We start from the raw sequence: 26647 nt of genomic DNA, 5'->3' as shown, positions 1-26647 counted from the left end.
GTAGGAATTATGATATCCTGAAGAACTTCTGTTCTAAAGGAGCTCTCTCCTTTACTTGTGCCAGGGCCACACAGTGAACACTGATTGCCATCACAACCATGATGCCATTTTGGCAACTGAGTAAGATTAGTATGCAAACAATATCACCACAAAGAGCAGAGGTGATGGTTTGAAAGGATTGTACAGAGCCCTGAGGTCCAGAGACCCCATTTCTGATCATGGCCAGTAGCTGATAGGTAGGAAGCAGCTTAGGAACAGGGCAAGATTGTATTAGCTGTTCCCTGGAAAGCCTCACAATCACTGAGCAGCTCTTCAGCTCTAGGACTGATGGTCAGTGTGGTGTCACACATAATGTGTGTTCAGAGTGTGCACTGTGTCCTCATGTCTGGCAAGCAGATAGGTGAGCTGACTGGTTTCAGTAGCACTCAGACACTTCTGGGTGAACTTCAGGTCTGGTACCACCACTGACCTCAGGAGACAGGGTCTGCAGGAGCAGTGTTCCTGCCTGCAGCAGGCTCTCCTGCCTCTGGTGCTGGACAGCTTAAAAAGTGAGTAAACACAGCAGCACAAGGAGATGGGTTAGAATGGGAGCAGTGCAGTACTACTAGGCCAGTATTTACTGGGGTAGCTCTTAACACATCTGTCCTCACAGCAAGTGCAGCACTACTTTCGTAGTTACATGTCCAGAAAGCTATCTTGTAAATTATTTCCTGCCTCAGTCATAAGAATGCGCTCTGGCATTACTTTGAATTTCTGCTCTTCTGACATTCTGGATCACAGATAGTTGAATAATGAGTGAAGACTCACCCCAAAATCCCCTTGTAATGGAGGTAGGTATATCCCATTGAAGGAGCAACTGGAGTAAGGACAATTGCTTTTGTCGAAGAGATTCTGGATATTTTCTCGGCACTTTTGATAGTCCCCCTCTCCCTTTATGTACAGCTGGCTGAAAGGTAATTGCGTTTTCTTTTCTGATGTGCAAGGGTTTTTGAAGAAGTCACTAATATTTATAGTCCTCTCATAACCCTTGTGAAAGCATGGGTCAGGGAGAAGGCTGTTCTCCACAGTCTGAAAATAAAAATCCAAGCTGTTATACTTCGCTCTAGAATAGCACCCTGGGAAAGAACCACAAGGAAGGGTGGCCCTTGTCACAGTACATCACATCCAGGTGCACACATCAGATCAAAGGGATAAGGATGGCTTAAGGCACTGGCTGTACAGGGGAAGATGTGGGTACTGCCACAGCCTCCCTGTAGGACCCTGGGCAAATTATTTTAAGTCACAGTTTGTGAAGCTGTGCTGTTGATTTGGGTTTCTCAGAGATGGTAAAATGTCACCTCCCCTGAGTACTTCAGTTAAATGCAGTTCTCTTGCTATTCCATGCCCAAGAATTAAGGCATCTCAAATTGGTAGTACTTTTGAAAGTATTGACTGTCACCTCTTTGGGCACCTCATGCCCAGTCTGTATGGATAACAATGACATTTTTTCAATCCAGACTAAGAGGTGAGCTGGGACGCAGCAACTTTTGCAGCACCAGTATCCCAAATCTGGGAGAGCCCAGGATTGTTCAATTACAGGTGTAGATGTACTTGCCTGTAGATCCCTGGCCAGTTTCTGCTGCAGAGCCTGGTCCTTCCCATAGCAGAGAAAGCTGTGTGTGTACACTTGGTAATCCTTGCCATAGAGACGGAAGTAGAGCTGGTTCTCTGGGGACTCAGAAGTGAGCTCCTTTGATACAAAGGTAATCTGTGTGGAGGCCCCTCCAAGGTCTAGTGCTCCTGATGTCTCACTTAAAGATTTCAGGGAGTGTAGAAGCTTTTTCCAGCCAGACTTGGGGGAAAAAAAAATCAAAGTAAACCAGATATATTTGGCATGGAGAAGATTTATTTTGGATAAATAAAAAAGAGAAAGAGCTATGAGGAGAGAAGCAGAAGCACAGAACATTGGAAACATGGGAAGTCCTGGAGGGGGCATGAAATGAGAGCTGGAGCAAGACATAAGAAAAATGCAAACTTGTAAATACAGAAGATGGATCATATCTAAGTCTTTGCAGGAGGGCAAAGAATATGAAATCTAATACTATTGTTATGAGAAAAAGCAGTCCACTTACTGTTTCAGCTCTCAGAAGGTTTATAAGCTAAACAGGAAAGAACCATAGTCAAACTTTTCAGAAACAGAAATATTTTAGATCAGAAAGTGAGAAGGATGCTGTACCCAAGCAAAATTATTGAACATGCTGGTGTTTTATTTCAGTGCTTGAAGCCTAATTATAGTGGTGCATCCCGACACCACTAAGTATCAGGATGTACTCACAGCAACTGCTGAGGCAAGATGTGCAGCTTCCTGATCCCTGGTAAATGGCTTACAAGGGAAGAGAGTGCCTGTGACACCTTCTTGCAAGGCAGGACTTACAAAGTGCTGCAAGCCAATGATTCAAATGTCTTGCTATAGACATACTACCTGCTTGAAATTGCCCAGAAGGTAGTTAATGGTGATCCATCCATAGGCTCCTTCTTCCTGACCAGTGATGATTCTGGCACCCTGGAAGTTGAAGGGAGCTGAGCGTAGTGTGTTTCCTACTGAGGACAAGACTTTGTCAGCTGCACTTTCATTCTGCAACCTGGATGAACAGAAGAAAGGGTGGAGTAACTCTGGCTGACAGCTCGCTATGTGCTTTATCTGAGTAGGAAGGCTGCAACTCCCCACCAAGTGTCAATGATCAGAGGTCAGTCATTAGTGTGAATAATCCAGCTCTAGCTGGCCATGGTGCTCTCTGTCACACCTTGACAGCACAGCTGCCACCAGCTCTGACACTTACAGCCCCTGCAGCTGGGAATGGTAGGTACTTGGAGCAGAGACCAGAATTCTTGTTCTGCAGCATGTATTCTGACAGGAGTTGGTCTCACTGTGGAGACTCCTCTCACTCTTCTCTGTCACCATTATAGAAGAAATCCAGAAGATATCTCCAGGAAGATTTCCCAGGCAATATGTAACAAAGATCAGTTCCCTGCCCTAGCCAGGAGAAGTCTGGGTAACCCTCATGAAAATCACAAATTGTAATTAAAGAAGGATGTGATTAGAAAATCACCTTAGCCTCTGATGCCCCTCTGTGGGGAGTTGCAACATATTTGGGCTCAAAAATCTGGGCCTAATACCAAACTGTGGGGATGTTTGATCATCCTTTTATTATAGGGATGTTGGGGCACTGCTGATCTCCTGGTGTCTCTGTGCTGCATGTGGATGCAGGAGATGATGGAGAGTTGGGGTGAATGGGGAAGCAATGGAAAAGTCCAGGGGACTCGGGGCTCAGAGGGTCAGCAGCAGAGGAGCATATCTGGGCACAGTGTGAGCCAGCAGTGTGTCCAAGAACTGCTCCCCAGATGTCCCCACTGCACATCCATGGCAATCCCAGGTGCAGTGCTGCAGGAGAGGGGGACAAGCCCTGCAGTACCTGAGAAGACGCATGCCAGCAGTTGCTCCGAGGTAGACGGGTGTCTCTTTGTGCTGTGCTGAGGGAATCACCTCTTTTGCTTGTTGTAGGCACTGTTCCAGAGAGGGACCTGCCTTCTCTGGGGCATGGGAGTAACCTGAGATCCCAGGGCCTGCAAGAAGCAAAGACACTTTATAGTTCAGACTCCAACAACACCCCAGAATGCTGTCATGAGTGGGGGTGTTAAACCATATCATTTTATTTATTTAAGTACATTCTTTGGTGTAGTTCTTTCCAAAAAGTGATCAATTCCAAGCATCCTGAAAACAGAGGAAAATGTGGACCCATTTTTCTCCCCAGGAAGGTCAGGCATATACAGCTCCCCATAGGAACCAGTGAGATGCATTATCTCACAGGTGGAACACTTTCTATTATTGGCTTCTTCCTTTAGCTCTCGCCTCCCTCACCCTTTTATTCCATTATCTCTTCTTCATCCCATGCCCCTTCCCCAGCTCTTTCTTCTCTTCTTACCTTCAACTTTACACACCTCCACCTGCTTCACCACCCCAGTGTCGTTCTCCTTCTCTGCTGGCCACTCGTACACGTAGAGGTTGGTGTGGGATGATCCCGCGTCCAGCACGATCCCATACTGCGGGCAAAGCAGAGCCCATATCACACCTGAGGTACCAGCCAGACGTGCTGTGTGCTGGCCTCCACACAGGGGACCAGACACACACAGCCCCTCTGTCTGCCAGCTCTGGAATGTGTGCCATTGCTCCTCTCAGCAGAGCTTCAGTGCAACGCTCCCGGCAAAGGAAACGGGAGCAGAGAAAGCACAAAGCTGGGACTGGTTACTGAAGAGATGATTCCCCGTGAAGCTGTAACTGCTTTTACCACAAAGATGCAAAACAAGATGTTGAGGTGCATGGAGCCAGAAAAAGAGGTTAGCCAGAGCCAGCAAGGGCAGCAACATGCCTGTGAGCACTATGGACACCTAACCCCCCAGCTTGTTTTCCTCTCAGGGTACCAGCTCGTAATACCTTAATATTCTCCGGAAGTGGCTGGTTTTGGGTCACTGCTACAGCAATTAAAGCAATTACAGCCAAAGTAGAGAGGGATGCCAGGATGAGTAGAATCATTCTTGTTGAGGACATCTTTGGTTTGGTACCTGTGACTAGAGCAGAAAAAGGATGTTATTATCCCAGTAGCCCATCTTTTCTCACACCCCAAAGGCATGCCTTTTGGCATGTTCCTGTAGTCCTTTTTACCTTATGAATATCTGCCTTTGCCCACCAGGTGATGAATGACCTGTGTTTGCAGAATTGGCACAGTAGATAAATCACACACTTTGCAGAACTTGTACCACTCTAATTCCTTAAATGTTACAGGCATATTTGGGATAATCTATCTGACAAATTAAGATTTTTGTGGTTTAATATACATGGTTAGCAATAGAATTCTGTAAAAAAAGGACACTTATAGCTGATGAAAATCATCCACAACCAGTATGTCATCTGAGCTTTCAGAGCCAATATACATATAGTTGCACTTGTTAGTGGCTAGCATGATGCTGTCTGTCACATTTTTCTGTTTTGGATAATCCTTTATATATCCCACAGCCAAAACCTCATTTCACAATTTAGACTTGGGCAGTTGTGCAACTGTTTAATAAAATACCATCTTACTACATGAAACTCTAGAAAGGGTATCAGTGTATTTTCCAGATTTATAAATTTGATGTAAAGTCAACACTTAAAAGAAACAAATAGCTCCAGGCGACATATGTGCTCCCACTATGACATGAAATCCATTTCCACCAACAGTGATGCTCCATGCTCAAGAGCACTGATCATCTGACTCGCATGGGAAATAGTTTCTCTTTTCCTTCTACACAAATACTCCAGGAGATGTTTAGAAGTACATTACAGTCATTCAGGATGGCAATACCTCAGTGCAGGCAATCACATCAATCTCCAAACTCAGATGAATGTGCCAAATCCATCCTGGCACTTCATATCAAGTAGGCAAATATGAAAAGCATTCATTTTCTGAATAGGGTCAGCTTCTAATTGCTCTGGTTTTATGTGAGAAGCAGTCCCAGGTTCCGGAACTATACAGTGTTACTTGACCTTACAAATGACTCTAAATCCTCAAGTTATTCTAGAAGTTAGCCCAAGTGAAAAGAAGCAACACACCTCTGGAAATCTCTAACTATAGGCAAATAACATCTTCTTACCTTCCTAGGGAAAATGGAACCTAAAAGGGCCAGGAGAGCTCGCTTTGAAGATGCCACAGACAGGCCCACTGGGAATGTAACACTGACCTGGAGCTCTGAGTTCTCTCTGTGTAAATCTGCTGAGGTTAACTGTGAAATCTGGAAGCTTGTAACACTTGCACTTTGTGAGTGCCTATAAGAGGGTCAGCATGCTTGCCAATATCTCAAAGAATGCAGCTTAAAAAGATAGCCTAGTGCACATACCAGACGGTAGGAAGTAAGAATGTATTTTATCCAACTCTATTCAAAACCACCCAGAACTCAGGGCTTGAAGTGATTAGAAACTGCAGAGCATGACAGCTGAGAGACCTTCCTTCTCATTGTAGAGAGTAGTTGGCTCAGGTTATCATAGCACTGAGCATGTCTACATTGAACAAAGTTATTTCAACCCTAAAGAAATGAATTAAAGCAGATGTTATAATGTAAAATTAGCTGCACAATATAGATATGAAGTTAGCGTGCCTGAAAATTGAAACTGCTGCTGACAGTTGCCCAGCACAACCACATAATTATTGCCACCCTTCCTCTGAGATCTTGCCTAGAGACAACCATGAACGAATTTGTTACGTATTTGCAGTCATAGGAATGAAGGATATGTGACTTTGCACAAGTTCTAAGATGTTCCGATTTCCTGTTGTGATGGGTATTGTCAGACTGCTGTATCTTTTCAGCAGCCACACTCTGAGAGTGTCAGCATTGGCAGCAAAGCAGGAATATTGTTCTCACTGTAATGGGCCATCCTAATTATAAACTAGAAATCTCTTGTGTGAAGGCAGAGGCATAATGATAATTGTCTTCATCCCACCTATAGCCTGAGATCAGTAATTTTTTTGCCAAGGCACATTGTTTTCTTAACCCTGAATATGACTTTTGCCTGAATTTTAGTTCAATATCATGAGCACTTTTCAGGACTCTGGAGTTTGTAGCTGGGTGACTTCATTGCTGTATTCCATACCAAACCATCTATCTCTGTGACCTCTAATACTACCAAGAAGTCTTGTATTGAAATATTACACACAAGAAAAGGTACAAGGTGATAAGCATAATCCAGAAGGCAGTGTAACAAAGTAATAATCTTCCAAAGAGCACTCAAAGTGTACAGACTTGAACACTTGACAGACTTGTTTAAAAAAAGACAAACTTATTTTAAAAAAATTCAAACAAAAACCAACACTGCAAATCTATCTAAAGAATTCAATGCAGCTAAATTTCACTTGCTGGTTGTTCAGAAAGGTGAGGTATTTCAATAAGTTTCCTTTTATGTGCCCTTGGTTATCTCCATCAGCTCTAGGTGAAATTGCAGGTTCTGCAGGGGCTAAAGAATTAAGCTATTCCAGCTTCCTCCAGCTGCTTAGAGTTTCACATTCACACTGCTGAATGCCATGCAAACACTCCTCAGTGTCCACCAAGTGGAGCAGTACATGACTGATTTCTAGGCCCCAGGGTTTTTCTTCCACTAGCAGTTTTCCTCAGCTAAAGATTAAGCAGCCACGATCTTCTGTCCCTGTGCCCAGTCAGAATCCAAGCAGAGACAGATCTCTACTCTTTCTCTCACCCTGCCCACTGTGTGCACTGACTAAAACATCCCATAGGGCCATAAGTAGGCATAGAAATGATGCTGCTTTTCTCCTCTCAGAGCTCAGAGCTGGTTGCTGCTGGAGCCCTGCCCGCCTGCACAGGCACTGAGCACTCTCCAGATGCTGGAGCACAGCCCAGCTGCATCTCTGTTTCCAATTTTGGTCTCTTGCTTTTTTGTGGGGGCTACCACTGGTTCCATCCAGTGATGGCCCCAAAACAGGAACAGACCTAATATCCTTTCTGTCTCCAAGACAGAGAAATGGGAGGATGCTGTCAGTCACTCCAGGTAGCAGCAATTTTGCTGTGGAAACCCTGTTGCTATTAGTGAATAAGCAGGGAGGACCACACCAGCGTGGGAGGCAGCTCTGTGTGAAGGCAAGGAAGTAGATTTGACTCCTGTGTCTTGCAGAGCTCAAGACAAGTAGGAAATGACCCCTCCAGCCAAGCTACATGAAATCAAAAGCACCTCTGGATGCCAGGAGATGTCACTCACAGCCAGGACTGCCCACCCTCAACTCCCTTCTCACCAAACAAGACTTACTAACAAAAGTTAAAAGGAGCCAGGCAAACAGCTGTTTTTAGACATGCAATAAGCAGAAACTAAGGCTTGTTTAAGGAATGACATTAGGAATGTCAAGCAGAAAAGCTGTGCATAGACCAAAGCCATGCTTGGTTCAGACAATCCCACTGCAACCCATCATCTCTAATAAATATAAATATTTTTGTAAGATCTACTTTGCACAACAGATAAAGCTGATGTTTGATCTTTCATTTGGATGTTCATGCTCAGTCTGTTACAGAAGGGATCACAAGGGGTTGTATCCCTCTTCCACTGCATAAATGCCACATTGACAGAGACAGTTCCCACCATCACCTTTATCCCCTCAGCTTTTCTCTCTGTGGTCACAAATATTCCCATTTTCAGCCCTAATTTATTTATTGTCAGTCTATTCTCTCTGTCTGGCTTCCAGTTCTGTCTCACAACTTCTGAAATGCCCACTCCTAAGAGAATTTATTCTCTTAGTCAATTTGTAAGAAATGATCCTTTCTGGATTTTTTTCTTTTTTTTTTTTGTCTCTTTTTTTTTTTTTTTTTTTTTTGTCTTTTCTGTCCATCTAAAGAGTCCAGCATCACTTCTCTACATATAGAATTACATGTTTATATTTTTCTTGAGCATTCTTACCAGAGCTGCAAGGAGACTGGCCTTGCACAGCAGTGAACCCATTCCACAGGAGATGATACAGTCCCAGCCTAAATGAAGGGAGGTGGGGACTTGCACTACCTCAGAAACATGGTCCTCCACCATCCCAGGCTGTGCTAAGTCAACCCAGAACCTCTCATGCAAACTCAGCAAACCCACCCAGGAGAGAGGGGCTCTGGCAATGCGTCTGGGCACATTTTCTAACTGCAGGAGTTCATGTCTGTGGAGTTCTGCTGGCAGTGACGGTAGGGGAGCAGTCAGTGCTGCTGTTCAACATGGAGAGGAGACCCACACATCATCCTCCTGGTGAATGAAAATGAGATTTCAGTAGTCATGAAGTTTTTCAGGCTGAATTGCCTGAAATTACCTCACTGATTACTCTGTGAGGTTGCTGAACTTGCAGGGTTCAGGGTTTGATGCACATTACTCAAAAGGCACTCCTGTCTTCAGACTCAGCACAACCAAAAATCTGAGTGCATAAACACTCAGAAGAGCCACACTGCTTCATTTATCAACCCTTTAATGAAATTTTCCCTGTCCCTAGCTGACTTCTTACTCATTCTTCATCTGCCTTTTGCATGTAAATATGCTTGTATCCAAGTTACCTAGGAAGACTTTGCTGCAAAGTAATGTAAACCACCTGTTTCAGGCCAGCATACTGGAAAATTCTTTTCTTAGGCTGTCAAGAGGCTCAGGTTTGTCTTAGACTTTACAAACAAGCACATATACAGAAAGTCAATGGCTTTGGTATTAGGGGCTTTATTTCAAAGTATCAGAACAAGATATTCAGCATGCTGAAATTAGAATTCAAGCTGCAGATCAGGATTTTACATCACTTTTTGCAACTGTTACATGGAACAGTGTGGGTGACTCTGCTCCAAGTTTTAATTATTCCTATGGCAAAGACTGTAGCCTAAATACTGGTGTGATCTCTGCCCTTCCTTGTAGTGCTATGTAGAATAATAAATACACATTTACTGGGTTATATTTTTCCAGATAAAATACTTGTCAGTGCTGAAGTACAAACATTGAAGTGTCAGTGAAACTGATAATCCAAACAGTATAATGGGTTTTTTGGATGCTGTCTCTCAAGAGACATTTGATACTGAAATCATGCATCCCTACATGTCTCAAAACCCTCAGAGTCCCATGAATTTGGGCTATACAGCTTGGCAGCTTGAACTGTCCCATGTGCACACATACCTGTGCATTAGTGAGCTGGAGATAAAGAGTGTGTCTGTATCTGGGATAACACCAGGCTGGGAGCAAAGCACACTGACACATTGGGCTGGAACTGAAAATGAATTTGACAAATAGGTGAGAGCCTGGTGAGAACATCTAACTCATGTAAGGACAAAAGCAAATATGACATTTAGGTAAGAGCCATCACCCAAACACAGTGTGGTGAGCAATCTGTTAAGTGGCTTTTCCAGAGAAAATGGTATTGCAGCTACAGCAGTTTATAGTAATCTTTCCCTCCATCTAAAGCTGGTAAATCCTCCTGTGAGGTTCTATGACCAATTTTGGACACTGCCTTTCAGGAAAGATGGACACCACTTGGAGAAACTCCAGAAGACAACAAGAAAGATCACAAGCTTAAAAGCTTGACCTGTGAGGAAAGATTGAAGGAATCGAATTGTCAAGTTTGCAAAAAAGAAGAGTAGAGAAGGCTCATTAGTTGTCTTCAGAAAAATGACATTTCTGTCTGCCAGCGCTGGCGTAGCCAGTCCTGCCTCAGGATGAGGGTGGCTCCTGGATTTTCTCCCAGTTCCGTTTCCTTGGTTCAGAAGGAGGGGAGTCAGCAAAAAGGGGACAATGCACTCATAAGTTACACTGTCAGCAAAGCCAGTGCAGTGCATATGCTCTCCCTGTGGGATAGAGATGCAGTTGTACAAAGGTCCTCCTCTGCCCAACAAAGCTCTGGGTTTTGTTCAGACATAATTCAGCCACGGCAGCCACCCTGCTGGGTGCTATCCACGTTTGCAGCACTTCTTGGTGTGGGAGTGCCTCATCCTTTTGCTGCTTTTAGTGTTGTGGCTGGGATACACCCTGGGAAATTGCACAAGACACATTGAATGAGCCCTCTTTTCCTGGAAAAAAGAAAAGCACGTGGAAATCCTGGAGAGCTGCTGGGTGCTGGAGGCAGCAAAGGCTGGGCAGAGAGAGATGGATACACAGGAGCAGGCAGCAGACATTTCTCTCCCCTGCCCAGCTGCCCGCAGCACAGAGGGGCTCTGTGCCCGGGCAGCCCTGTGGCCCTGCAGTGCAGCTACTGCTGGAGAGGTGATGCCCAGGGGTTCTGGCCACGAGCCCCAGTGGCCCAGACTGCCACACCAACAAGTGCCCCATTCACCACGCACAAAGCAGGTTCCTCTGTCAGAGACCTTCCCACGGAGCAGGGCTGGGGATGGTGCTCAGCCTCCCCAGCTCCCTGCAAGGCACTCACATCCCCTCCCATCTTGGCCTCACAGCCCATCTCCCTGGTGTTATATACTGCCCCCACAAGCCTTCCCAATGCCTGCTCATTAAGTAATCTCTCTGCACAAAGGTATTTTTCTGGCTTGCATCACAGCAGTCAGACCCAGATACTCAATATTTTTAAATACAATCGGCAAGTGTCAGGATGCTGCTGACACAATGACTTTTAGATTGTTTTTTTCACATTTGTATGATGGCTACTGGACTTCTAAGCCTGTATCCTCCTTGTACTTATACTAATTTCTTTACAATTCTCACATCAAAGAGGTTTTTCAAATCAGAAGAGAAACCTGTTAGCAGTTACATCAGTTTCCTGTCAGGAAGCCTCTGGTATTAATTTCCTACTAGCCATCAAAGCTATATTTTAACTGCAGAAGTTTTATTGCCATTATCCACAAAGCTTGAAGTTTCACCAGAAAATATCCAGTGAGCTCAAGGGGGCTTCCCCTACTCCCCAGCTTACCAGCTAAATTATTGCTTGAACATGCTTAACTATCACATGATGTGGAGGCATTTGTTTGTCATTTTGAGGGAAAAAAAAAGATGCATCAAGCACTGACACCTTTCAGCTTTGTCATTATTGATAGTTTGAATACACAGACTTGCAATGGTCCAACGGTGCTGCCAAGCTTCCGCTTGTGCTCAAGATCCTTACATTCTTCTTTCTTTTCTTAACTCCCTGGCCATGATTTTTTCCTTATGATTCCTTTGACCATCTTTTTCACTTTCCAACTTTAAATTTGCACTAGTTTTATCTTCTTTTATTGCCTCTGAATATGCATCTTTAAGAGATTTTATTATTTTCAAATTAACATAACTTTCAACAGTTGGATTATGGCTTTTGTGGAATGAAATAAAAAGAGAATGGGTTGCTTCTTATTAGCATTCTTATTTTCACATTTTAAATACTCTGCTGATTTGGTCAAGTATTTTTTACTTTGTGATGTTACTTTTTTTAAGAGCTACTAGACATTGTTGACACAGAATAAGTGTGCATTGCTTTTATAACAGTTTGAAACTCTCATAGAAATTCCTCTTTTTCTCTTGTGACTGGGGTCAACATACATTTCTCTTGAGCTAGAAGTAATGCATTGCAAACTGTGAGATGGTCACCTTCAGTTCTGAGAAATTGCTTTGTCTTTCACTAAAATCCACCATCATATCAGCTTTTCTTGTCCTATATAGAAAGCCATTCCTGTCTCTGTCCCCAGCATCCTGGTTGGTGACAGGCACTGATCTTCACTTGCTTTGGTCTTTTGCCCCCTGTTCAGCCTCGGGCAGCTATTGTGTGTAATTATTTAATTGTGGTTGATGCTGAAGACAGCAGGACCACTGCTTACCCTGGAAGATGGGTGATGTGTGAGTCACATCACTAACCCAGCACAGCCCACCCTTTCCTGTGTCCTATCAACCACACACACATGAGGGGGATGTACAAGTTATTATGAAAAAGAGAGAGGAAACAGCCTCCAGAACAACCACTCCGCCCTTCAACACCCACATTGGGCCAGCAATTTCAGAAACTTCCTGGAGAACAAAAAGTCCTGAGGTTTGTAAATGCTGCAAGGCCCCTCAGGAGGTTCTGATGGGGAATGACTGCAGAGGCAAGAGATCCGAACACCCTGTCATCCACAGCTTGCTCTGCACCCAGCAAGTGGTGGCAAAACAGTCCCCAATTTTCCTGTGTGCCCTCTCCACAGGCAACCGTCCCTGCCCCGAAGGGGCTGAGGCCACCAAGCCTCTCACCACACCTCAAGGATGTTTTTCTCTGAACTGTAGACTCCTGGGATCACATTGTGTGTTGAATAACATTACTGCCCTCAGGGGCTCGCTTCCCTGCTTTCCAAAAGAAACAGCAGAGCTGCCCAAAGTGCCACATGTCAGCCGCGGGGCCGCTGCCTGCGCTGCCCAACGATTTCGGTGATTTCTGCACCGAAAAGCAACCAGCGCTTCTCCTGAAGTTTCACTTCCCATTCAGGACCAAAAACCATTGGAGACTGATCACAAACACACAAACACTGTTCCAAGCTGGTGCAGCATCAGCAGAGCCACTGGCAAGGCCCCTGGGGTGATGCCCATTCCACAGCAGTCCCACATGCGAGTGCATAAGCTGCAGTTCCTGACTGTGCCTGGGATTTTGCCTGTACCCAGGTTGTGCCACCCCTTAGTATTGTGATTTCCAGCATATCTGTTTGCTGTCTTAAAAGAGCATTTCTCAGTCCTATAAGGAACCCAGTGAGTTTTTCCTCCCTTAACATTCATAGCATCCATTTGCAGCGGAGAACGCTGTAGGCTCCTTCCCTGTGCAACTAATCCCAGCAGATGAAGCGAAGACCCCTTGCTATTCAGGCAGGGCAGCAGCCCTGCTGCCTCCTTTCAGCAGGCCAGGGTTAGGGCTGCGTGCATAAAAAAAGACAGGACTCTGCTTAAACACTTCCCAACTCACCCCTTTACCTTCAGCTGTCAGCACTGCAATCTCCATTCCTCATTGCAGAACACAGGACAAGAAACAGCTGGAATAGTTTCTTTTTCTTGCTGAGAAGCACATTCACTCTCTAGACCTTGTGGAAAAATATACTGATTTCTCAGAGGTCAGCTTTAATAATTAGGATTCCCACAAACCATGAGGAGAATTCAGCTCATGATATTTGGCATGAGTATAATTCTCTGTTCCTCATGCTCCTACAATTTCCATTTCAAATAGCAGGAAACAAATTGCCCTGTGGTATTTTTAGTGACAACCAATGGTAAGAAACATGGGATCAAAGGCTATTGCGGGGCACAGGCCTTGACAAAATTCCCGAGCATAAGCGAAGAAATAGTTCTTGGAAGTTACAAAGGTAAGGTAAATATGAATCTAAATTTTCATGGTCAGAGGAGCACTTTGAAAAGGCTGGAACCTCATACTGACATGTAACAAAACAGCAAAGGAGTTTTGCTGGATGAATGGGCTGGCACAGAATGCTATTAATCTCTAAAGTTCAGATTACTTATTACTGGGATGTGCAGTGATTCCTGAAAGAAGAATTAGGCTCAGGGAAAGAAACCCATTTATAATCAAGCCATAATTTGGCCTTCAGTTTGTGTGTCTCCATTAATCTTCCCTCTCCCCACTATTCTTGCCTCAAATAATTCAAAATGCAAGCATGAAATATGTTGGATAAGGCAGCATAGGTACAGGGGGCAGTCAGAGCAGCCCACCCCTCTGTCCAGATCCCCTGGGCCTGTGCAAAAAGGAGCTACAGGTCTGCTGCTTCCCTGCAGCCACTGTGTTTCCCAGCCCCTTTCAGCACCATTCTCCTCTGGCTTGGGATAGGAGGTACCAGGCTCAAGCCAGAGCCAACCTTCCATCCACAGGGTCTCCAGCCCAGCTGCAGAGCTTGAAGCAACTTCACATGAGCACACATTTACCTCACATCTCCTGCAGGAGCAGGGACATTGAAAAGGTTATTTATTAACAGCTCTGGGACAAATGAGCAAGAGAGAAAACAAATCCATTTATAAATCAGCTAAAGAGAAAACTTGTGACTCTAATGGTCTCCTTTGTAATTCCTTAAGTGTGGCCTGGAGCTGCCCTGGCATCATTTCTTGTGATGCTGAATCAGCAGAACAGCCCCACTTGTGCATTGAATAGCCTGATAAGAGCAAAATACACCCAAGAAAGCACAACTTATACCATGTCCAGATTTTTTTTTTTGTTTCTGTTAGGATTTGGGGAGACTGATAGTGCTCTAATTTCTCACCACTAAATACCAAGGAATGACTCACATCAGCATCCACCTCTGCAATCCAGGACAAAAGCTTTCCTCCCAGACAAGGTAGAGCCAGGATAAGGGGAGAAAACTCACGCTAGAGCTGTCTGGAAGAACAACATCATTGCTATCTCAGCTCTCATTTAGGAGCATACCAATCCTGAATACTTTGCCAGACTTTGTTCTTTGATAACATTTCTCAAGGGGGCGGGAGGGAGGGGAAGAAAAATAACAAAACACTGTTCTGTTTAACAGTTGCCCATAGCAGAGAAAAGCTGAGCTAAAGTTTCCAACAATTATCAGTAAAAAATCCTAAAATAGACATGCAATGTACCATTTTTGAATTTAAAACTGTCTGGACAAGAGTTCCATCATGTGGATTGAAAGCTCTGTAAAGAGAAGAAAGGAGCTTATCAAGATGACATGTTAAAACAACAGTGTTAAAATGCTCAGTATAGCAGTGATATGGATGAAGAAACCAAGGCCTCAAGCAGATATGGCAAATTGTTGTGTAATTCATTGGGGGGAACTGTATGTCCAGGAAGGAGAGATAAATGATGTCCAAGGTATCTACGGAAACCACCATCTTTTACAGGAAACAATTAAACTCAGAAAAAGATAAACAAGAGAAAAATAACTCAAACTTTAAATGCTCATAAGGCAAACAACACTAACAGAAAGCAGGATTTGATCCCAAAGAGATGGGGCTCACTTAAAGAGATGTGAAATATGGAAATGAAGGCTAGCAGCTGAAGGAGAAATAGAAGCTGTACAGTAACTCTTTGGGGCTGTCTCCTCAGAAAAGATGTGGGAACCCTAGCCTTAAATCCATTTATAAACTGGCTGGGCTCCCACAGCATCTTACTCAGATGACTCTCAGCAGTAGGTCTCTTCCTGGGCCATGACCTGCTCATCCTTTACGCAGGCATGAGGGAAGTCAACTTACTTTGGGTGGGAATGGTGAAGTCAAAGGGCTGGGGAGTAGTTTCAGTTTTGCACTTGCCATCACTGAAAGCATCTGAGAACTTTCCTTGCCCTCCTGTTTTGTCTGGTATTTTTATCCAGTATTGTTCAGCCCTTAGAGCCTCTTACAGCTCAACTTAGGCCTGATTACATTTTTGCTACACTGATCACAGCAAAACAAAAGCTTCTTAAACTCTGATGGTCTTAGTAGTTATAAATGAAAAAAGATGTGAAAGTTTTGCTTAAGAATTGAGACGTGTTTAATGTAGCTATGATACAGCAAATTAATGCAGCAACAGCGCATGACCTTATGAAACAGGAAGACAACGTTCATTTAAAAAATTAGTTCTGGTCCCATTTTCTCACCCACTCTTTCTCACTCCCCCTGTACTCACAGGCACCTCGCCGAGGTGCTCCAGCAGGATCCTCTGTGAGATGAGACCGAGCGTGCCAAGTGCCAAATCCTCACTGCACCTCTTGGGTTCCTCTTCAGTGACAAGCTACAAACTCTTGAGCAGGTCTTTTGCCTTCTTCAGGAGTTAATGGTTACCACAGGGTGATCCTTTTGCCTGGAAGTCCCTTTTATCTAGAACAGGTGGCTGCTCAGTGCCCTTTTCTCCCCCCTCATTTTGGGTATCTTCACTCCCACTGTCTGTCTGCTTGCAGGGAAAGGAGAAGGACAACTTGCACAGAGGATGTGCTGTGAGTTTACTGTGATCCCTCTGTTATTTCAGCAGTTTTGCTGCCCAAGGACTTGTCTGCACTTTATCAGCACCCAGGCCTTTTCCTGACAAGCCATCCTTGTGAGGCTTATCAGGGCACAGGCAGCCAGGCTTGTTGCAAACACATTCTAGTGCAGTCAGTTATCAATGCAGCCCATTCTGTTACTCCTTGATCTGTTGCTTCTTCTCTCTCTCACACACATATTTCCACTCACATTTCTGCCAGACCAGCTGTTGTATTCCTGCATCTCCAGCTGCATGCCTACCTTATGCATGCTGTGTTTTCACAGATCATCATTGCAGCTGGGAAAGGGTCTCCTTGCTTTGGTTAGGTTACGACAGCAGCAAAGGAAGCAGGTTTTAGGGCTGCTGTGGTTACCATGCAGTTCTGCTGCTCAGATGCAGCCAGGTCTCCTGCTCAGAGCTTGTAGCACAGCATGAGCACAGCAGCAGTGGCAGTCTTTGGGAAGTTAGAGGATGCTGAAATCCTGCAGAGCAGCAATGAAACCTGTCCCTGAGTGTCACTACCAGACTCACCACAGAGGATTTAAAGCAGTTTTCAACCAAACTCTCGCCAACAATGTTAGAGCTGGAGCTGTTTTCAGCCTGTCAGCCACCAAGCAGCTGCCTGTGATGGTACAGGTGTCACTGAGACCTGGTACTGTTCTTACTTCCAGGCTTGCAGGGCAAGGCTGGCATTAACCTCATCTTCTGCTATAAAGCTCCTGTGATGCAGGACAGCTGCAGTTATCCCAGAGCAGAACCACAGCACCCACAAGGAGGCTTTTTGCACTCACATTTTCTCATGTCACAGTCTTATGAGTCCAGCCTTCTCCCAGCACATAGACACCAAGCAAGGCCAGGACTCTCTCACTACTTTCCCAATATTGCCAGACTGCCCTTGGCTCTGTGGCTTTCACAGCTGACTCCAGCTCTCAGAAGTGCTGTCTGCCCACATCTTATGGGAAGCTAATACTAAACAGGCAATGCTGGAGGTCACATCACAGTTTTGTCAGCCTTTTCCTCATAACAACTCATAGCACTTAAATTTGACACAATACTTTTCACTCATACATTGCCAAGGAGTTTACAGAGGTCAGCACCATTAGCCTTTTTTCCCTGGTTGATGAAAAAGTGTAAGAGAGCAGCAGCCATCCCAATGCTCTGCCCTGTGGACCACTTCATCCACTTGTCTGGGTAGCTCTCATGGAGCAGGGGTTGCAGTACATTCTCTCCTGCAGAGAGGCAGAATTCCCAAGGTCCAGGGAAAGAGCAGCACACTTTGCTTACAGCTACTCTTAAATTTATCTTCCATCATTTTGATATATTCTCTGATGTTCTGCCAGACTAACAACAATTTGGAGATTAATGGTCCAGTAAAGTACACACATGACTCATGCTACAATTTCTATGCAGTTCTGCTACAACTTTAAAGACAGGGAATAAAAATTTTAAATGTCATTTAGGTTAGAAGAAACAGGCTGAAAAAGAGAAACAAAGGCATCAGAGTCTCATGGAGGAATGATGGCATTCCCTGTGTATCCTTCCTGCAGACTTCAGGGATGGAGGAAGGAGAAACCAGCAAAGTTAAAAGAATTCATTGCTACATTATAAAGATGCCAATAAACTAAAGACTAACTGCTACACCACACTAAAATTCTCAAGATGTGTAAATTTATTGTTACAGCCTCCTGAGAAACAGAGAGGCAAAAGAAGTTCTCCAAATCCCTATTTACAGAAGGACATCTATTCCCAGCAAGGCCTATGGGATCCAGTTAACACTCTTGGGTGCCAAGTGGCCACAGGACTGAAGATTCTTAAATTGGTAGAGAAATTACTAGTCTGTGTAGCTGCAACACACTTTGTAACCTAAAAAGCAACTGTGAAATTACTGTCTTTAACAAGGAGTTCATAGCACAGGGCCAGGTTCTATTGTAAACCACTATTTTTAGGATGAAGTGCAGGGGTTTAGTTTCACAGTTTGCTTAACTGCTCTGTTTGCTCTGCCACAAAAAGGGACTATCCTACCTCAGTCTTATGCCGTAGTTCCACCTGTCAAATATGGTCCTAATTTTTTTTTAGTTACTGACAGAATAAATTCTAAAGAACTGTGCTGGAGCATTCTTTTCTTCTTTTCTGTATGGCTTTCATGATTTTGGTCACAGCAGTATTTCTAAGTATTGTAAACAAGAGCCTGACCACTAGATTTACCAGAATAAAGTTCTTTTTGGCTTCCACTGTCTTCATGTTTACCGCAGTCTCAAGCAAAGCTGATAAACAGTAATCTTCCTATATTATTTCAGTGAAGTGAGACTAAATATATAGAAGCTTTAGATCAACTTATTTGCCACATTCAATTCAAGACAAAATTGCGGATTTCCAGTGCATTTCCCAAAAGAATCTGGAGCCAGCAGCCAGGGCTGATTGTGGCAAAGAGCAGATGTTCTCCCTGGCAGGAGCTGCCCACTCCCATTCTGGCAAAGAGCAGGGAGGGACAGTTTCCAGCAGATGAACAAATCCCATTCCATTACCTGTCCCCACCACCAAACCCACCCTCCACAAAGCAGCTCCACCTTTCCTCCCACTGCATGCCTGCTCCCTGGGCTCTGCCATGCACTCTGGATGTTTCCATCCATTAGCTGTACTGAAGGGACTCCAAATTCCCTCCATCCCTCACTTTTGGAGGAGTCTGCTCCTTCTTGCTAAGCCCAGGGAGGAAGGTGGAGATGCTGCTGCCTCCCCTGCCCCCAGCTGCAGAGGGACTTCTGGTGAACATTAGAAACCACAGCAGCTGAACCAGCCTCTGCTGTCTCTCCTGTGTCTCGGGAGCCCTACAGCAGATTGTGACAGTGCTGTGAACCAGCTGAGGGGCTGAAGTGGTTTCTGAGTCTGAGCTGCTGACTCACCTTTTCCACTCAGCACGCAGAGCTCAAAGGCCAGGGATGGTTTGAGCATTGGCTGAGAGGTTAATAGGAAAACAAACTGAATCTCATTCCTTTGTAAAAACAGGTCCATTTTTTTTGCATCCTCTCTATCAAGAACGCTCTGGCATTTACCATGATTAGTGATCAGGGCCAAGATTCTCAGGAGAATACAAATCAAAGGGGAGAATAAAAATCAAGCTAAGAGTCTTCAACTTAAGCAACATAAAACCTTTTGCTTAAAGGTGTAAGTCCCAGCCTGTAAATCAGTCAGTAACCCTGCAAGGATTACTTTTTATTCAGAAGAGATGTAGTATTCAGCTGGGTGAAGGTCAAGGGAGCATAGAACAGCATAGGTCAGACTGAAGGATGCATGTCTCCTCATACTAGAAACTTAATCCCTGTGTTAACAGCACAAAGGGAATTTGAGAGGCAATGTGAAGGAAGACAGTGAAGCGGCTCTGCAGATCCTCACTGAAAGTTCTTCCCAAGCTGGAATAGACAAAAATGGGCCCCAAAGGTTTCAGACAAGAACCACAACAGGCAGCGTTGTGGCACTGCTGGTGACAGCTAAGCACCAACAGGACAGTGCCAGCACTGACCATTACACTGCCTGCATCACCCTTGAGTGTGAACAGCCCGTGCAGCACTGGGGACAGAGGGACAAGGAGCCCAAAGAGCAGGATGGGAAACAGATCTTTGCAGCATTTTCCACATGTATGGGCAGCGAATGCATGAGATGGTGTGAACAGATGAATTTGTTCAGTGTGCATTTATCTGACTTTGTTCTCTTCCATCTGGTCTCTCACACTTTCCCCCTTAACTCATTCCTTAATTTGTACTGCTGATGCAGTGTTTCAGAGCACAGGGCTTGTTTCATGTCTCTCTCTGTGTTGCAGTGAAGATTTTCCTCCTGCACCTCCCAATAACTTTCATGAAAGTGACTTTTACCCTTACCCTCCTTCTGTTCTCTCACTTGGGCCAGTGTTGACTTTCAAGTTAGACAAGCTGAAAGTTATTACAGAATGAAAAGAACAAGGTTAGAGATAAGGACAGGTGCCTTTTCTTTCAGCAGAAAGACTTATATGAAATGACATAAAGTGGAAGTGCACTCTTAGGCTCTGCTGTTCTCTGTGTGAGCATTCTGGCAACAGCTCTGTGACTAAGAGACTCTGATGGAAATGCCTGCCATAAACCTTCAGCTTTGCTCAGGAAAGTGAGGTTTCCAATGAGTTGAAACCTAAAGCCAGTTATCACACCTACATGACAAAATAATAATAACAGAGTTTTATAAGTAGTCCCCATCTAACTTGGCTTTCAGAAAACCAGCTGAGGTGCTTCTCTTGTGAACATGATCTAAAATTTTACAATTTAAATTTGATCAGTCTCAAGCAATACTAATCCCTTATGAGGTGGGTCTCCAAAATAATTTCAGTATTACCTGCTTCATCCCATATTCAGCCCAAACACTTTCATCTCTAACCAAATCTTAACCACCTTGAACAGATGATTTCTAAGCTGAGAACTCAGCTCCTGTCTCAACACACTTCCAACCACATCCAGCTCTGTGGAACACTGTTATTGGGCGTTGGGCTAGTAAGAAGGTATAAAATACCTACCCCGAGAGTATTAACCCAAAAGTTTCATTTCCTAGCTGCTCTCAAACCCACAGGTGGAAAGATGTCTTAGGAAAAGAAAGAATGTAACTAAGCATGATACTTTTGCACCACATTATGCCAGTTTTGCAATTTAGGTAAAACTAAAAAGATTATAAACTATTATAGCTTCTATAACCCTTTGCTTTTCAGGTGTTCAGCCTCTTAAATTTATTCTTTCTCCTTAGAAACTCCTCAAGGATATTCTATATATTTCTGGTAATTACAAGTCAAGGGGCAAACAGATTGCAGTGGTCACAATAAGATTGACTAGAGGACAACCTTGTCCCTCCATGGTAGTAAAGAACTCAAAACCTCTGAGTTATGGCTGTCCCAGACATACATATATTTATAGGCATACTTATACATGCACACACCTCTACATATTTTTTTCTGAACAACATTGTCTGGAAATCTTTCTGGTCTATTCAGTGTTTGAATGTCCAATTTTCCCCACAAAGTCACATTAGCTGTGCTTTTACAAGCTTGGATTAAAGCCTTTTATTTGCTCTTCATCTTTCCAACCACTCTTGGCTTCTTTAGACTTTTTCCTCTGACTTAATTGGTATTTGTACTGGTCCTCCTAGCATTGACAAACTCCATCTGCAAATCAGCAATGATTTTATTCTTTTTAGATCATTATTGGAAATGTCTAATGCCATCAGGCCTCTTGTAGAATACCTCTGAAAATGCAGCTGTTTCATGATTATTTCCTTTGGTAACTATTTTGAGGTCTATTGTTACCCAGGTCTTAAGCCATTAGTTCATTCTTTGCAAGAGAGTCATAGGGAGACTTTTGCAATCAGAACAACATTGGAAGTGTATCTATTGTAAAGAAGTTTAAACATGGAAGGTATTCATATTTACCCTTTTCAACCACATTTTTTTTTCCCCTCTGGAAAATAAAACAAGTGCAAATAATTAGTTGCAAAATAAAGGACCAGTTCCTTCCCAGTCCTGCACTTATAATCCAGACCATGGCTGTCAGATACCAGCCAGGGAATTCAGTTCTTCCAGTTCCTCTTTTCTGTAGTGGTTCATAACTATCCGGAGAGTCAGGCTTTGGAAGTCCCTTAACTTACAGCCCAGATTTATTCAACAGCCACTCAGATTTTAAGAATACTTATTTTTTTCCTAGAACTTCAATGAGTGTTCACATGCATGAAACAAAATGCCCCCTGGTTTTTTTTTTCCAAATGAGAATCACACCAGGCTGTGTGACATCTATTTTTTAAAGTCAGCTGACTTACTGTGTAAACAAAAGAGCCTTCAAGAAAGCAAAGACAGATTAAAGGATCTACCAGTACTTGAAATACTTCCCACCACTCCTTCTTTTAAGTGCATTCTCCAGCCAAGTTCCAAAACCAAAAGAAATATATTCCTTGAAATTATTGCTGCAGACTCTTGTAAGTGGGACTATCTCCATCCTAGGATGCAGACCAATCTGCTCACTTGAGGGGGCCACATGAATTCATAAGTTTGCTTCTGTCTGGGATGAGTAATTTCCTTTTCCATGCATTCATTCTGTTATCCATTTCGACAATGTTACCCATTTCTACAATATTATCCTGAAAGTTACTTTGATAAGTTTTATTCTCTACAAAACCTAAAGAATGTAATAAAACTAGCCATTAACACTTGGTTACTGAGGAGATCTATCCAATAATTTATATAAAACTAATGTCAAACTATATTAGCAGTAGCTCTCCAGAATATCCACCATCATACTGCTGGGATATTGGGTGAACAACAGAATTCTTGCAATTGGCAGGGAGATCCATAGTGCTCCAGCTTGCTGAAAACGAACAGCATTGCATATAGATCTTCTCAGTAAGTATTAGCCACGTTTCATTTCAAATTGTTGTTAAACTTTATTGACCCCAAAACATTAATCTACGAAACAAACTACTTCCATGAACATCCATGAAATATTCCTTCATACCAGAATTCATTGCTTCCCCCACACCTCCAATTTTGGAAAAGTATTTAGCCAATACTTTTCTGGTTTTGTCCTGCATTGTCATTAAAATCTTGCCCTGCCCACTTCCAATAATGATCTTGCAATTTATAATAATATGCATGATTTTGTTCCTAAGGCATATTAAAATGCCTCCTTTGAATTGTGCATGGCCCTGATACATTTAGATTTTCCCCTGACCTCTTTACTTTCTCTAAATAATCTTCTCCAATTAAGAGTCTATATTTTCTATCAGATGTTCTCTACTTCCTCATTCTCCATTTCCTTTTCATTTACTTGTTTTAACTTCTATTTTCTGCCTTTACTGCTTGAATGAACAAATCAAAGTCATCTTCATTCTTGGTTTTGATATGCTGCTCAATATGTCTTCTTTAAATTTGTGATTTTTTTTCCGTTCACATTCCTTTACTTTTTTTCCCCTGTCAGATTTTGCTTTATTACTGTTACATGCTGGAATGATCTATAGAGAGCAGTCATCAGACAGCAATTAATTAATTTCTGTGTATATAGAGACCTCCACATCAGAGTTACTACATGAGTACCTTTCATGTTAAAATAGATAAATTTTATAAGGTTTATTTCTTTTCACTGCTGTCTACATGAGATCAGTGTCATGCTCTTGCCAGACTGAAGCACACCTGTGCATCTTCCAGTAACATGTATTTTTTAGGTTGTCATGCTTTCTGGCCAAGAAAGTATTCCATGATCAATGATATAACCTGTTGCTATGTAACATTTTGGCCATTTTAGCCAATTTCAAAGCAGAGCTGATGGTATCAGTGTTTAAAAACAAGCTTCCTAAAACTGAAGAGTAGTGTCTCAGAGGCACTTATTACAGTCCCTGTGGACATGGCTCACAGGAAACAGGTGTCTTACTGAAACACTTCTCAATAATTCCTTTCTGATGAAAGGACATACCCTTGGTGTGCATTTGGGTCTCATTTCAAGGTGGAACCTTCCTACTGTCTGATGGATAGCATCTGTCCCAGACTGCCGGGTGGTGAGCCCATTGATGCTGCCTCTGGAAAAGGAACTGTGAGAGGCGTTCTCAGAAAGAGTGTGGTGTTTTCTTTTCCCACACAGATGAAATGCAATTCCTTGCTATTTATTGCACTAATTTTCTATAGGGTCTTGCAAGACTTGCATACTCTGCGGGTCAGCCTGTTATAGAACCATCATTGCCTCATCTGCAATTGGCTTGAGCAGTATACGTTTCCTTTAGTTTCCTTCTGTCTCTTTAAAATTCCACCTTCTAAAAGAAGGCTTACGTAGTCGTTTTTCCTAAATCAGTTCTCATTATCCAAGTTTCTTCCCTGTGATTCCTCATCCACTAGAAAAGACATCTCTGTTCAAGCATTATATTTCATTTTTGGAATGAAACTTTTACAAGGCTCATTTCAAAGCTATTCTTATCTTCCTCCTCAACAAAGGCAAATTATCTCCAAATATTTCCAGCTTCACTCATGACTGCATAAACTAATGAGCTAACCTTCTCCTTCTGCCAGTCTTTGCTTTAAATTTTGATGTACGTCAAACTGAGAAAATGCTTCTTCCCCTCAAGTGTCATTTATTACATTCTATGAAGATAAAACGTTGGAAAGGTCCAGTTTACAGTTTTGTTTATTCTAGGGGGAAAAAAGAAATCACATTTTGTTTCCCCGTTGTCATAACAATGATAAATGAGGGACTTCCACCTGGTACTGAACAAGAAGCTATTTGCCCAAATATTTTCCCTGTTTACTGCCTCTTGCGTATTTGTCCGAGTTCCTGCTTTGTGTTTGAAAGCCCCGCACAGCGCAGTGCTGTCAGCAGCGCGGAAAGACGGACCGTGTTGCAGAAGGCGCTGTAAACAGAGGGTAAAGCACCCAGATAGAAAAAAGCTGATACTAAACTAGGAAATGTTTCTGCCAAACGTTGTGACTAGTGCTGCTACGCGCACCGTGTCAGCTGATTATAAAAGGCAAAGCCAAGTACAAGACATGTATCTTGTAGAAAAATCACGGTCCAACAAGCATCTGCAGCTATTGCCGGGTCCCTGCCCCGCTCCTCAGGACCGCAGTTAAGGGCAGAGGGCTGCCAGGCTGCCGGGTGGGGAATCCTCCCCTTCCGAGCCCATGCACCGAGAGCTCCTCGCACCCAGCGCCGCGCTGCTGCCAGCCCCAGAGCTATTGTTTCCCACCGAGGTCTCCTAAGAGACAACACTTCCACCGACTTTTCGCTCTGCCCTCCCCGCCCCCTTCGCCCTCGGAGCGCGGCGCCAGCCCCGGGGGCAGCGCGGGCTGCAGCCGGGACCGGCTCTGCCCGCCCGGGGGGGATCCCCGGCACCGAGGCGGGCAAACTCCCGCCGCCGCCGGCGCGGAGCCGCCGCTCCCGCCGCTGCACCGCCCGGGCACCGCCGGCCCGCGGCCACCGCCGGCTCCCCCCGAGCGGCCGCGGCCCCCCGCCCGGGCTGCCCGGTCACGACTCGGCATTGTCCCTCCAGGAGCGGCCGGGAGTCCAGGGGCTGGAAGATGATGTCAGCCGGGGGCGGACTGCGGCAAGGCTGCGCCCACCCCGGCGAGCCCCCGCCGCGGAGCCCTCGCCCACCGCCGGCAGCGCTCCGCGGGCGCGGAGGGAGGGAGCGCCGCTCGGGGATGCCGCAGCCGCAGCTCTCGCCTGACTGGCACATCCCGAATGAGCTCCTCATGAATATGCACAGTCTCCCCTGAGCGCCGGCCGCGGGATGCCGCCACCCTGGGGGCTCCCGCCGAGCCCCGCGCCCCTCGCCGGGGATGAGGGCTGCCTTCGGAGAGCGGCCGTTCGCTTCCGTCCTTACCCTTTGGCTCGTCCATCAGTGCCGGCGCTCGCTCCCTCCTCCCGCGCTCCCCCCTCCTTCCTCTCTCAGCCTCTGCCGGCTCCGAGCTGCCTTAGTGAGAGGTGCTCGAAACGGCTTTAGTGGTCCTTAGCTGTGGGAGGGGTTAGTTAATCTACATGACTCAATGCTCGCAACTTGCGGCTGACCTCCCGTTTTTCTCAGAGCGTGGATAGCCTCGGAGCTGCCACGTTACCAGCGCCTCGGACTTCTCCACCGGGCCGGAGGGTCCCGCACGGCCGGGGGCAGCGGTGCGTGCCCGGGGTACCCGAGGGAACCGGGGCGCTGCAGCAGGACTGCATCCCCGGCTCGGGGGCAGAAGGGCACTGTGGCTACAGAGAGAAAGTATTTTGTTTGAGTAGGGTTTTTTCTGTGGTTTTTGATTTTTCTGAAGTCACACGAGACTGAGAAGATACCCATCACACCAGTGAGGTACACAAAAGGTAGTGTCCAGAGAAGAGGTGACCTTCCTTGTTTCTGGATCTAAGGCCCAGCCCACATGAAAAAACCTCAACCAAATCATGAAAGGAGATGAAGTGGCAAAAACTGCTGAAAAATAATTTCCTGCACCTACCTGTCCCATAGAATGGACTCACACCTCTGGCTGCATCTCCCAGGAAACTTCGTGAAAGAGACAAATTTAGACTTCTTGCCTGGAAGGTCTGAAGGTATCCTACCCTCCATCACTTTCTAATCCTGAGTCACCACAAATAAGAAATACAGGGTAGTGCTGGAGGGGTCTCAGCAACTTTTCTCCATAGCTTATGACATTCAGTCCTGTTCCAGGAGCCACAAGTGCCTCCACACTACTGCCTACAGAGCTGTCAGCCTCCCACTGCAAA

At 44.7% G+C, this 26647-nt stretch overlaps 1 protein-coding gene across 8 annotated transcripts in view; it reads right to left on the bottom strand.

The window, feature by feature from the left end:
• Window positions 1-26647, bottom strand: part of ENTPD1 (ectonucleoside triphosphate diphosphohydrolase 1) — a 62265-nt gene that overhangs the window by 5276 nt on the left and 30342 nt on the right. For 4 of the 8 annotated variants that reach the window (XM_072931155.1, XM_072931153.1, XM_072931154.1 and 1 more), the window contains exons 3-9: window positions 4472-4605; window positions 3963-4080; window positions 3453-3603; window positions 2462-2621; window positions 2112-2138; window positions 1595-1831; window positions 808-1068 (exon numbers count right to left, since the gene is read on the bottom strand). In XM_072931155.1, the coding sequence (XP_072787256.1) occupies window positions 808-1068; window positions 1595-1831; window positions 2112-2138; window positions 2462-2621; window positions 3453-3603; window positions 3963-4080; window positions 4472-4585 (1068 nt within the window). In that variant the 5' untranslated portion in view covers window positions 4586-4605. Of the gene's footprint in view, window positions 1-807; window positions 1069-1594; window positions 1832-2111; window positions 2139-2461; window positions 2622-3452; window positions 3604-3962; window positions 4081-4471; window positions 4606-5910; window positions 6069-16073; window positions 16406-25769; window positions 25942-26647 lie in introns of those variants that run through there. The other 4 variants (XM_030276178.4, XM_030276180.4, XM_030276181.4 and 1 more) reach the window with 4 other exon arrangements.

This window comes from Taeniopygia guttata, chromosome 6 (genome assembly GCF_048771995.1).
Source record: "Taeniopygia guttata chromosome 6, bTaeGut7.mat, whole genome shotgun sequence".
NCBI lineage: Eukaryota > Metazoa > Chordata > Aves > Passeriformes > Estrildidae > Taeniopygia > Taeniopygia guttata.
The sequence above is the reverse complement of the archived record's forward strand: the minus strand, read 5'-3'. Positions and strand labels throughout refer to the sequence as shown.